Source organism: Neoarius graeffei, chromosome 5, assembly GCF_027579695.1.
Source record: "Neoarius graeffei isolate fNeoGra1 chromosome 5, fNeoGra1.pri, whole genome shotgun sequence".
Classification (NCBI taxonomy): Eukaryota; Metazoa; Chordata; class Actinopteri; order Siluriformes; family Ariidae; genus Neoarius; species Neoarius graeffei.
In genome coordinates, this window is record NC_083573.1 from 7,681,010 (window position 1) to 7,694,528 (window position 13,519).

A 13,519-nucleotide genomic window follows, 5' to 3' on the forward strand; every position below is an offset into this window, starting at 1 on the left:
TGTCAAAGGGTTTTACTTTCTTGAATCATTGAGAAGGCTTTTTAGGGAAAGAAAATACTACACTGTGAAATGTAAAATCTTCCTGACTGAGATTTCAGACAAATACACTACCGTTCAAAAGTTTGGGGTCACCCAGACAATTTTGTGTTTGTTTTCCATGAAAAGTCACACTTTTATTTACCACCATAAGTCGTAAAATGAATAGAAAATATAGTCGAGACATTTTTCTGGCCATTTTGAGCATTTCATCGACCCCATAAATGTGATGCTCCAGAAACTCAATCTGCTCAAAGGAAGGTCAGTTTTATAGCTTCTCTAAAGAGCTCAACTGTTTTCAGCTGTGCTAACATGATTGTACAAGGGTTTTCTAATCATCCATTAGCCTTCTGAGGCAATGAGCAAACACATTGTACCATTAGAACACTGGAGTGAGAGTTGCTGGAAATGGGCCTCTATACACCTATGGAGATATTGCACCAAAAACCAGACATTTGCAGCTAGAATAGTCATTTACCACATTAGCAATGTATAGAGTGTATTTCTGATTAGTTTAAAGTCATCTTCATTGAAAAGAACAGTGCTTTTCTTTCAAAAATAAGGACATTTCAAAGTGACCCCAAACTTTTGAATGGTCGTGTACATCCTCTTTCACTTCACTTTCATGACATCCACAATAATTACTTAAGTGCACTGCGGTTCAGTGCGGATTTTTCTTGAATATTCAATGTATAATATTCAAAATTTAGCACTATTTCTCGGTCGTTTCAGCAAATTTGTGATGCTAATTTGCTGATCCCACCCACACGAGTGCACAATGTCATTAAAGCAAAAGCAGGACAAACCCAAATACTAATTCTGAAACTCTTGTAAATATTTCTGTAGGGCTTTTTCACTTTTCACTCATGCTTTCACTGACGATCGAATCTGCAATGAAAATTGCTGGAGTAAATGTGAAAATAATGCAAAATTGAAGCATTTTCAAGATGAGGCTCAGACTTTTGGACCCCGTAGCATACTAGCAGGTTACCCAGTGTTGCCTGGGTTTTGCAAAATTCTGGGTTGCCCCCAGACTTCCATGTCAAATTTGGTGAAGATCCGTCAAGAAATGGTGCTGTTAACCCAAGACAAATAAAAATCCAAGCATCCACCACCCAAGGGCCCACCGGGGACCCCCTGGGGTCCGTACATGAACTTTTCTATATAGATCTGCAAAATTTCAGGTCATCTCTGGACCTACTTGTCAAATTTGGTGAAAATCCATCGAGAAATGGCAACGTTAGCTCAAGACAAACAAACTTTGCCATTTATTATATCGATTATAAGTGTGTGTTTTTCATAAAAATGTTTATGCCTTTTTTTATAGGTCAGCTCGCAGAAGGCACCCTGGTTATATCTGAAGGTATGAAGCTGAAAATGAGCTGAAATTCTAAAATTCTTTCCTAATCATGTCATGTACAGCTAATTCTCTTTCGAAAGTTTTTATACTCACTCTCGCTGCTCGGCCAATTCTTTTGTCAAATACATTATTATTGACATAATTCCATCCCATTTAATATTTATATTTGCATATATTCCACTTATAATTATGCAGTTATGAATAAATTACGTTATACAGTCTTCATGTTCTGAAATACAAATATAGACATGTATATACCAAACCCCATTTCCAGAAAAGTTGGGATATTTTCCAAAATGCAATAAAAACAAAACTGTGATTTGTTAATTCACGTGAACCTTTATTTAAAGTACAACGAAAATATTTTCAATCGTTTTACTGACCAATTTTATGATATTTTGTAAATATAAACAAAGTTAGAATTTGATGCCTGCAACACACTCAAAAAAAGTTGGGACAGAAGCATTATTACCATTGTGTTACATGACCTTTCCTTTCATAACACCTTTTAATCATTTGGGATCTGAGGATACTAATTGTTGAAGTTTTACAATTGGAATTTTTGTCCGTTCTTGCTTGATACAACACTTCAGCTGCTGAACAGTCCGTGGTCGCCATTGTCTGATTCTCCTCTTCATGATGCCACATAAATTTTCAGTAGGAGACAGATCTGGACTGGCAGCAGACCAGTCAAGCACATGTGCTCTATGTCTACAAACACTCTATGTCTACATACATTCTCAATAGGAGACAGATCTGGACTGGCAATAGGCAAGTCAAGCACACACACTCTGTGTCTATGAAGCCATGCTGTTGTAGCCCATGCAGAATGAGGCCTGGCATTGTCCTGCTCAAATAAGCATGGACTTCCCAGGAAGAAACGTCGCCTTGATGAATATGTCTCTCTAAAATCAGAGTATATGCCCCAATATATCAATTGTACCTTCACACATGTGCAACTCACCCATGCTGTGAGCACTGATGTCCTCCATACCATCACAGATGCTGGCTTTTGCACCTTTCTCTGATAACAATCCGGATGGTCGTGTTCTCCTTTGATACTAAGAACTTGACGTCCAGTTTTCCCAAAAACAAGCTGAAATGTGGACTCATCTGACCACAGTACACGTTTCCACTGTCTCTTGGTCCATCTGAGAGGAGTTCAGGCCCAAAGAAATCTGCAGAGTTTCTGCATAGAATTGATGAATGGGTTCCTCCTTGCATCATACAGTTTCAGATTGCAGTTCCGGATGCAACAGAGGACTGTGTTAAGTGACAACAGTTTTCCGAAGTACTTCCAAGCCCATGTGGCTATATTTGTCACATTAGTATGACGGTTTCTCAGGCAGTGCCACCCGAGGGCTCGAAAGTCACACAGATTTGACAGTGGCTTCCAACCTCACCATTCACGCACTGAGATGTCTCCAAATTCCCTGAATCTTTTCACAATATTATGTATTGTAGATTTTGAAAGATCGAAATTCTCTGAAATCTTGCGTTGAGAATTGTTCTTTTTGAATTGACTCACAATTCTTTCATGAATTTTAGCACAAGTGAGTGAGCCACGACCCATTCTTGCTTGCAAAGACTGAGCCTTTGGTGCATGCTCCTTTTATACCCCAATCGTATTACTAATTAACCTGCTTATTGTGGACTCTTCCAAAATGGTGTTACCTGAATATCCGAGAAACTTTTCAGTCTTATTTTGCCTCTGTCCCAACTTTTTTTGTGTGTTTTGCAGGCATCAAATTCTAACTTCACTTATATTTCCAAAATATAATCATGTTAGTCAGCAAAACGATTGAAAATCTTTTCTTTATCCTTTCGTCAGTCCAATAAAGGTTCACGTGAATTAACAAATCACAGATGTTTGTTTTTAACTGCATTTTGGAAAATATTCCAACTTTTCTGGAAATTGGGTCTGTTAAGTGGCCTGTTCTCCTGTTTTCTTATTTGTGTAGATGTGGTTCGTAATGTTTCACACGTTTCTGGAGTAAATGGAACCATCTTGACAGGTAAACCGTCCCATTTTCCAAAATAATTTTACAGCTTTATTTAAATCCACATTTTTTAAAATTAATTTGCACGTACAGATGCTCAATGGCAGATTTCGGGAAGCATTTGGTCAGTGATACATGTCACTCAAGTGCATATAGAACATAAATGCAGCACTTTTAATACACAAAAAAAAACTGGAGAAAAAATATGTACATGATAATATTCCTTGGATGAAAAATGAAGATTTGTTCCAAAGATCACCTTAAAGATTAAAATGCAATAGCACAACATGCCTTGGGCTCACCACAAGACTCACTGATCACACTGATAACATCAAACCGCTGCTCATACCATAGAAGAGAGAAACAAAGATGTTTAAAATGTAATGAAATGATTTTACTTCTCTTTATTGGTTGGATCTGTGTGTTGTTTCCGATTCTGTGAATCTTGTATACAAATAAAGATCTGCTCTAGCACTGGGACGCCCTCTTGCTCATGACTATGATAGCTGTGTTTTCCTGTTTCCTGTTTCCTGCTTCCTGTATTGTCTGAGTAATTTGCAAGTCTGTACACAGTAGCCCCTTGAACATGTGCAATGTGGTGAAAGGCACAAAAATCCATGATGATGAAATTTCATCTCTGATGCTTTTGAATCACTATTGAAGTTGAATCAGAGTGCTTTCTAATGCGATGGTGTGTTTCCATAGGTGGTGCTTTTTTGGGTTGAATTTATTTACATCACATATCAGATTAAGTAGGGCGGCACGGTGGTGAAGTGGTTAGCGCTGTCGCCTCACAGCAAGAAGGTCCGGGTTCGAGCCCTGTGGCCGGTGAGGGCCTTTCTGTGCGGAGTTTGCATGTTCTCCCCGTGTCCGCGTGGGTTTCCTCCGGGTGCTCCGGTTTCCCCCACAGTCCAAAGACATGCAGGTTAGGTTAACTGGTGACTCTAAATTGACCATAGGTGTGAATGTGAGTGTGAATGGTTGTCTGTGTCTATGTGTCAGCCCTGTGATGACCTGGCGACTTGTCCAGGATGTACCCCGCCTTTCGCCCGTAGTCAGCTGGGATAGCCTCCAGCTTGCCTGCGACCCTGTAGAACAGGATAAAGCGGCTACAGATAATGAGATGAGATCAGATTAAGTTTTGTGATGCACTGCAGCATGACACAGAGTAACTCTTACAATCCGAAAACTGATTATTTTCCTCAAACATCATGTCCCGATTTCTTATGCTAAAGCAACTTTATTAATGAAATAAATGCACGTTATCATTTTTAATCCATTTATAGTTACATTTAAAAGCTGCAAAACAAGTTGTCTCTGGTTATCACTTACCATACAGGTTACAGGAGCTATAAGTCCCGGTGCAAATTGTTACAACAGAAACGAGAACAAATTCGAATGAGTGCTTTAATATAAACATGTGATTTTCCAGAATACTTTCTGACCAATCAGAATGGAGAATTCGACAGCGCTGGGGCTAATAACAGCTACTCTTTCAAATCAAGCTCCTTCAGTCAGGATATTATGAAAAACATAATCCTGTACCCCTGTGATGACCTGGCGACTTGTCCAGGGTGTACCCCGCCTTTCGCCCGTAGTCAGCGGGGATAGGCTCCAGCTTGCCTGCGACCCTGTAGAAGGATAAAGCGGCTAGAGATAATGAGATGAGATGAGATGAGATGAGATGAGATGAGATGAGATGAGATGAGATGAGATGAGATGAGATAATCCTGTACTTCCTGTCATTCTTATGAAGCTTATTTTCAGAAGGAAATGAAGTGAAAATCCATTCTGATGGAGGAGTTTGATGCTGGTCATAACAAATTATGTGTCTTATTTTTCAGAAACCATGCATGGCGATGTCGTTCATGAAGATCAAGGTACGACAGAGCACTGTGTGTATGTGTATGAAGCATAGGAGTTACTGTTATCACCCCAAAGTTTATTATTTTCCAATTATAACAACATGTAATTATATGTTTATCCCTCTTACACTACAGCTATTTGTCAACTACTATATGCAATGTCTTCCAAAAGTATTCATCGCCCTTGGTGTTTGTTCTGTTTTGTCACATTACAAGCTGAAATTCAAATGGAGTGTGCATAGGTATTCAACCCCCAAAGTCAATACTTTGTAGAGCCACCTTTTGCTGCAATTCCAGCTGCAAGTCTCTTGGGGTATGTCTCTATTAGCTTAGCACATCTAGCCACTGGGATTTTTGCCCATTCCTCAAGGCAAAACTGCTCCAGCTCCTTCAAGTTAGATGGGTTGCGTTGGTGTACAGCAATCTTCAAGTTCTGCCACAGATTCTCAATTGGATTGAGGTTTGGACTTTGATTAGGCCATTCCAAGACATTTAAATGTTTCCCTTTAAACCACTCGAGTGTGGCTTTAGCGGTATGTTTAGGGTCACTGTCCTGCTGGAATGTGAACCTTCGTCCCAGTCTCAAACCTCTGGCCGACTCAAACAGGTTTTCCTCCAGAATTGCCCTGTATTTAGTGCCGTCCATCTTTCCTTCAGTCCTGACCAGCTTTCCTGTCCCTGCAGATGAAAAACATCCCCACACCATGATGCTGCCACCACCATGCTCCACTGTAAGAATGGTGTTCTCAGGGTGTAGGGTTTGCACCACACATGGCATTTCCCATGATGGCCAAAAAGATCAATTTTAGTCTCATTTGACCAGAGAATCTTCTTCCATGAGTTTGGGGAGTCTGCCCCATGCTGTTGGGCAAACTCCAAATGTGTTTTCTGAAGCAATGACGTTTTTCTGGCCACTCTTCCATAAAGTCCTGCTCTGTGGAGTGTAGGGCTTAAAGTGGTCCTATGGACAGATACACCCATCTCCACTGTGGATCTTTGCAGCTCTTTCAGTGTTATCTTTGGTGTCTTTGTTGCATCTCTGATTACTGCCCTCCTTGTCCGGTCTGTGAGTTTTGGTGGGTGGCCTTCTCTTATCAGGTTTGTAGCAGTGCCATAGATATTCAAAGTTCGGGATATTTTTTATAACCCACCCCTGATCTATACTTCTCCACAACTTTGTTTCTGACCTGTTTGGAGGCTCCTTGGTTTTCATGTTGCTTGTTTTGTAGTGTTGCAGAGTCAGGGTCCTTCCAGAACAGGTTGATTTATATATACAGACATCATGTGACAGATCATGTGACACTTTGATTGCACACAAGTTGATCTTCATCAACTAATTATGTGACTTATGAAGTTAATTGGTTTGACCAGCTCTTATTTAGGGGTTTCATATGAAAGGGGGTGAATACCTATGCACACTTCAGATTTCTAGGGTTTTTTTTCATCTTAATTATTGTTTGTGTCACAATAAAACAACAATTTGCACCTTTAAAGTGGTCGGCATGTTGTGTAAATCAAATGGTGTTAACTTTCCAAAAATCCATTTTAATTCCAGCTTGTAATGCGACAAAACAGGACAAACACCAAGGGGGATGAATAATTTTGCAGGGCACTGTACAAGCAGTCGTTCCCTCTTTCCGAAGTTTAATCAGACAAAAGAAACGCTGTTGCCGTGTTACAAGTACTGAAGACTTTCCCATGGTGGAAAAACTACCTGTCTATTAAATATTGACCCTCGAGACTCCTTCCATCAATGTTAAATAAACATTTCCTCACACAATTTTTTTTTCCATGTGGAGCGACTGCCATACAAAATACAAGTCACTGTTTTCTTTGTTACTCAAGAAACAATTACGTATTAGAAAGAGTGCATTCATATAAACCTTGCAACCAGAACAAATGTTAAAGACACTCATGTGATACTCCATATCATTGTCTTTTCCAGAGGATTTCCAGGATCAGGAGAAAAAGCATCACTATAATAACTGTAATGAAACACTGCTCATGTATTGCGTAGAACTAGAATGCTTGGACTTTTTTCACAAGTATATGGAATACCTGGGGCAACAGAGCTGGTGTAATTGGGAGATGGTGATCAGGTAAGAAAAAAAACACATTGAAGACAAAGGAGACTAGCTGTAATATATAAAGCAACTACATGTGTTTGTTATGTTTTGTCCATTATCCTAAGTGTAATATAGCCACTGCCGTATGGATTTTTACAGAAGGTGTCCTTTGATCGCAACCAACTACTTGAAACAAGGAAACAAAAACACTGTGGTTTTGACAAACATTTCCAACCAAATTATCAGTCAAATTAAATCTTCCTTAATTGAATTCTTCAGCCAGCTGAGACATGCAGACTGTTACTAGTTCATCATAGAAATTACAGTTATATGATCCATAGCTAATGCAAGCTAACTACAGAAACGATAGCAATAGGATGAACAGTTAATAATATAAATTAGAGTACGAGGACAAATAACGTGATGGCTAATCATGTTAAAGTAATAGGCTAAATAGAAATTGAGGTAATCGGATTGAAGACAGTTGTGCATTAATTACAGTACGAGGGTGAATAACGGTTGCTAGCTAATCAGTGAAATGACAATCATCTGATAGATAAAGGTTGTTAGCTAATAAAATAAATTAAAATGAACACTATGGTTTTGCCAAGCATAAATATGTGAGCTTGGTTTCAGGACTTGTTGTCTAATGAGTCCCGCCTTTGCAGTTGCGCCTTCAGGTGGCCAAATGAAGTACTACATTGCACTGCTTGACTTGTAGCCAACTTAGATTTTTTTTTTCTGTATTTATCATTTGACAAGTGGCCCAGTAAACTGTGTCTTAACCTTGGAATGACAGGTGCACATTGCTATCGACCCCTTGCACTGACATCACATTTACCTTAGCAATCATCGCTACCCTATACCTGGGAAACAAGCAAACTTTGTTTACATAGGTACTGTTCATATCTTGAAGCCAAGTGAAGATGTCCGACATCTGTTGCTGTTGTCCGAAGAAAACTACAGCTAAAAAAGCTTGACTACCAGATTACTTGGATAATCTTAGTCAGAAAGAAGCAAAGGATAGATATACATAGAAATTAGAGTTCATTAGCAGTTATGATCCACACAAAATTCCTCAAAACGACTGGAGTGATGTAGATTTCTGACCTAGCATTAACATTAGCATTAGGTTTTTTTTAACTAGTCTTCCATGTTGGGACTCTTCGGGGGAAAAAGAAGGTATATTCCAACATCTATATAGATGTTGGAATATACCTTCTTTTTCCCCCAAAGAGTCCCAACATGGAAGACCAGTTAAAAAAAAACTACAAAAGCCACAAAACCTTCTTTGTGGATGGAATTTTTCCCAACATCAGCTTTTGGGAACGGAATGTTACAAAAGCCAAAGCATTTACCCTCAAAGGATTCCGACCTGAACTGTAGGCTAGATGGTAAGCTATTCCCAGCCCTCCATGACTGAACAACCCCAAGGACATCTAGTTATACAGTTATTTGCATTCTCTCATTTAGACATTAATACTTATTATTGTTAAAACAATATCTGAAGTGTTATTATTTGTAAAATAATAGTCATGTGCAATAATATGCAATAGTCAGACAGTCTTTCAGACAGTTAATCAGTCAGTCAGTCATTCAAACCGTCAGTCAGTTTGACAGATAGTCAGTGAGACGGTCAGTCAGTCATTCAAAGTCAGTCAGTCAAGCCATCAGTCAGTTAGTCAGATAGACAGTCAATCATTCAAACCATCAGTCAGTCAGTCAAGCATTCAAACCATCAGTCAGTTAGTCAGTCAGTGAGACAGTCAGTTAGTCATTCAAACAGTCCGTCAGTCATTCAGACAGACAGTCAGTGAGACAGTCAGTCAGTCATTCAAACAATTAGCCAGTCAGTCAGTCAATCAGTCATTCAGTCAGTCAGTCATTCAAACCATCAGTCAGTTAGTCAGACAGACAGTCAGTGAGACAGTCAGCCAGTCAGTCAGTTATTCAAACCATCAGTCAGTCAGTCAGTCAGTCAGTCAGAGAGATGATCAGTCAATCAGCCACTCAGTAGGCAGCCAGTCAAACAGATGGTCACAAAGACAGTCAATCAGTCAATTAGTCAGTCAGTCACTTAGATAGTCATTCAGACAGTTGGTCAGACAGACAGTCAGTGAGGCAGTCAGCCAGCCAGGCAATCAGTCAGACAGACAATCACCCACTCAGTAATCATTCATTCATTCATTCTTTCATTCAGTCATTCAATCAGTCAGTCAGACAGACAGTCAATCAGACACTCAGTAGTCAGTCAGTTAGTCAATTAGTCACATAATTCATTCAGTCACTCTGTGAGAATCGGTCACATAATTTATCTGTCAGCCAATCAACCAGTCAGCTAATCAGTTAATCAATTAGTCAGTCAGTCTATAAGTAAATAATTTAGACAGTCAAAAAGTTAATAATTTAGTCAGGCAGGCAGGCAGGCACATAATTGGCCAGTCGGTCATTCATTCAGTCACTCAATCAGTGATTTATTGTGAGTCTTTCAATTATAATGGTCAGTTAGTCAATCAGTGAATCAGTCAGTTAGTCATTTATTCACTCAGTCAGTCAATAAAAGGCAGTTTTGACGGTCAGAAATTAGTAACTTCGGAAATCAGTCAGTTTGTCAATGGTGAGTTAAAAGTAGTCCCAGCGCAGTCCATGACAATCATGAGACCGTTTTACATTCTTTACCCAGTTTACTGAAACAACAGGCTTTTCATGCCGGCATTTAAGGAGGAAGTGTGCAAGTATGTAAAGGAAAAGCTGCATTTTGCTTAGAAAGGAGTGTATTCACATACACAAACACAGCTAAAGCATGAGTAAAGCTTTCTTGCCTTCTAATTACTGACAGACATTTCCTTCTGCTGCCAGATAAGAGATCTGTATCTATGTCCTTGTTCCCTTTTAGCTATTACAATTACCTGTCCGACTGCTCGGAGATATGTGCCGCGAGAGCACATTGTTACTACCCAAACGCTGTCGCGCAGGAGCTGTTTGTAGATGTTCATAAGCAATACTTCAACTTGTGTGGCACTAAAGAGGACGTTCTCCCAGATGCCCCTGCAAGGGTTGTCCTCGTTCTCACCCTGCTGCCTGTCAGCGTCATTCCCATACTGGTCTATATGGTCATCTGGAAAAGCAGCGTTATTGACTGAGAAACACAAACACATACAATTTCTTCACATGAAAGACACCAAAATATGAAATTGTAAAGCAATACACTGGAATACAATGTAAAGCAAAATCAATGTATATAGGATGTATGTTATTACTTCAAATACAAAAAAGTCCACTACCAAGAACTTGGCTCATGATTTTGCACTGAAGCATTAAAAACTACTGATCAATTGGGTTAGCGATACTCAACTGCCTCCACTGTCTGTCTCAGAGATGTCTCAGCTGATGATGATGAAGTACCTGAAAAGAGTACGTGTACATAAGTACATGCAATTCCTTGCTTTACAGCCCAGGTAATATTAGAGCCGTGGCTACAATTATCGACACCTTAACGATCTTCTGGCCGATGCAAAAGTAGAAAAGACTTTCAATACATAAATTGTGCCTGAATAATTACTCAAACTTCCACTGGAAAAAAATGAGTTGATTCTTGATTACTTCGCGTATCGGATCACGTGACACCGTTCCACAATTATCAACACCTCTGTCCACAGTTATTGACACCATTCCACAATTATCGACATCCAGGCGATTATTTATAAAAAACAATTGGAATGTGGTATTAAGTTAACAAAACAAAGTTTTTATTTAAATTTTGTTTTACATAGACTTATATTTAGTACAAAATATCTTTTATATCAATACATCAATGTCGGTGTTTACGTAAATGAGGAAGTAATTCGAATGTTTGTAAACAAATGAACTGATAATGTTTAACCTGCGTCAGAAAAAACTTTTTGTTCCACTTTCTACCCACTAAGTATTTTCGTAGATCACATTTTGTTAATCACTCATTGTTGTTTGTATTAATTTCTAGTTTTGTCGTTTACCAATAAATGTCAACAGGCAGTTGACACTGTAACCACATAAAAATCCAGGTCAAAGGTCGCATGTTATTCCTCGAGCCAAAATATAAAATGTCTACTGATTTTGTAACATGTGGTAGATATTTACAACAAACTGCAAAAAATATTTTCTGAATGGAATAGAAAAATCTGAATATTTCAAGCATGTAATTTTTTATATGCTCGAGAATTTAATTCTGGTCTAATTCTATTTATTGCGATCAGATTCCAAATACTCTATAAACATTCCATTCTGTTATGAATCAGAAAAAAATTATGATAAATCACAGCACTTTTATTATTATTTTTTTAAAGTACTTCATCCACTTCAACAATGTTACACAAAGATCAATCCATAACAGTTCTAAATGTCCCTTAATTCCACAGGGTGTCGATAATGGTGGACACCGGTGAAAGGGATCATGATTATCGACACCTCACGTGACTTCTCAAACGCGCGTTTCGATACAAAATGGCGACTGTCAAATGAAAGAGGAAGAAATAAAGTCGGTTTCGACGAGGAGATCATGAAATATCGGTGAATTTGATCAGTAAAAACATGTCCATGATCTTTCCACCATGCTTACCTGCGATGATAACGTCCGAGTTTTCCTCAAATTGCTGATTGGTGCGAAAAAAAATTCTATCTCAGGTAACGAGCTGTGTCATCAGACGACAAGATCAAAGGGCGAGGAGGGTCTTCCGGTTGATTAATTAACCAATAATAACTGTTGTAGGTGAAACTCACCTTTGTAAAAACAAATTAGTGGTAAATCTGAAAAGGTGTTGATCATTATGGACTGTCGATAATTGTAGCTGCTGGTCTAGTTTAAAAAAATTAAAAAAAAAAAATTTTTAAACGATAATGAGAAGCTAGTCACTATAAGACAAGAATTCATTAGCAGCAGCCATGAACCAACTAAGGCAAAAAAAAAAAACTGTATTACTGTAATATTAACAGTGTAAAATAGGTTCTTGGTAGTTGGTTAAGTTCTTGTTTTGACTGATTGTCCTGTGTTGTGTTATTGGTATAAACTGTAATTGTTATTAAGCTACACTTCTTTAGTTATGATTGTATAGTCAAGTATTAAATGTGTTTTAATGCATTGTTTGTATTCAAATTTGTTGAAAGCATTAAATATCTGGAAACCAACAGGCTTATGGCCTTCTAACAATCAGCGTATGACTGGTTAAGCTGAGTAGAAGAAACGCATACACAGCTTTGTGGTTAGCCTTACAGCAAGAAGGTCCTAGGTTCGAGCCCAGTGGCCGACAGGGGCCTTTCTGGGTGGAGTTTGCATGTTTTCCCCGTGTCTGCGTGGGCTTCCTCCGGGTGCTCCGGTTTCACCCACAGTCCAAAAACATGCAGGTCAGGATAAATAGTGGCTCGAAATTGACTGTAGATGTAAATTTGAGTGTGAATGGTTGTGGGTCTCTATGTGTCAGCCCTGCGATGATCTGGCGACTTGTCCAGGGTGTACCCTGCCTCTCGCCCATAGTCAGCTGGGATAGGCTCCAGCTTGCCTGCGACCCTGCACAGGATAAGCAGTTACAGATAATGGATGGATATACACAGCTTTTGGATTTACCACTTTTTATGCAGGGGCTGGTTTGAGTAGTCTGGAAACTATTGATCTGGGATTTTCACACACAAGTTTACAAAGAATGCTGTGAAAAACATCCAGTGAGGGGCAGTTGTAGGGGTGGGAATGCCTTGTAGAGGACAGAGCAGAATGGTCAGACTGGTTTGAGCTGACAGGATGATAACTCTGTATGGTAACCCATATAAGCACTCTTTACAACCATGTTGAGCAGAAAAGCATCACAACATGATGAAAATGGATGGGTGGACGGGCTCCAACACCACAAATGGTGAACTGGTGAACTAGACCGAAGTAAATAGGGGTTAATGGGAAATTGGTGACTTCAAGAGGCAGGTAAGTTGGCACGAGCTAATCATGGATCATGGATTTGTGATGGTTCCTGGATTAGCCGCCGTCAACACACTGATACCCCTTTTCCACCAACAGGAAATGGGTTCTGTTCTGGTTCGCGCAACAATTTTAAACATTTCAACCAAAAATAAATTGGTTCAGAAACTGATAATTTGGTTCCCAAATGGAATCAAAAGATAGCTAGTTTTTCCAGAGCAAACCATGATGGTATCAGTGGGTGTGTCATG

At 39.2% G+C, this 13,519-nt stretch overlaps 1 protein-coding gene across 2 annotated transcripts in view; it reads left to right on the forward strand.

Annotated features, from left to right (window-relative positions):
• The window catches only part of LOC132886454 (receptor activity-modifying protein 1-like), a 66,020-nt gene extending 53,539 nt beyond the window's left edge, over window positions 1-12,481 (forward strand). Inside the window, exons 3-7 of one of the 2 annotated variants that reach the window (XM_060921109.1) lie at window positions 1,364-1,399; window positions 3,358-3,411; window positions 5,241-5,276; window positions 7,207-7,360; window positions 10,224-12,481. In XM_060921109.1, the coding sequence (XP_060777092.1) occupies window positions 1,364-1,399; window positions 3,358-3,411; window positions 5,241-5,276; window positions 7,207-7,360; window positions 10,224-10,470 (527 nt within the window). In that variant the 3' untranslated portion in view covers window positions 10,471-12,481. The remainder of the gene's footprint in view (window positions 1-1,363; window positions 1,400-3,357; window positions 3,412-5,240; window positions 5,277-7,206; window positions 7,361-10,223) is intronic. The other variant, XM_060921110.1, reaches the window with a different exon arrangement.
• The last annotated feature ends 1,038 nt before the right edge of the window (window positions 12,482-13,519 follow it).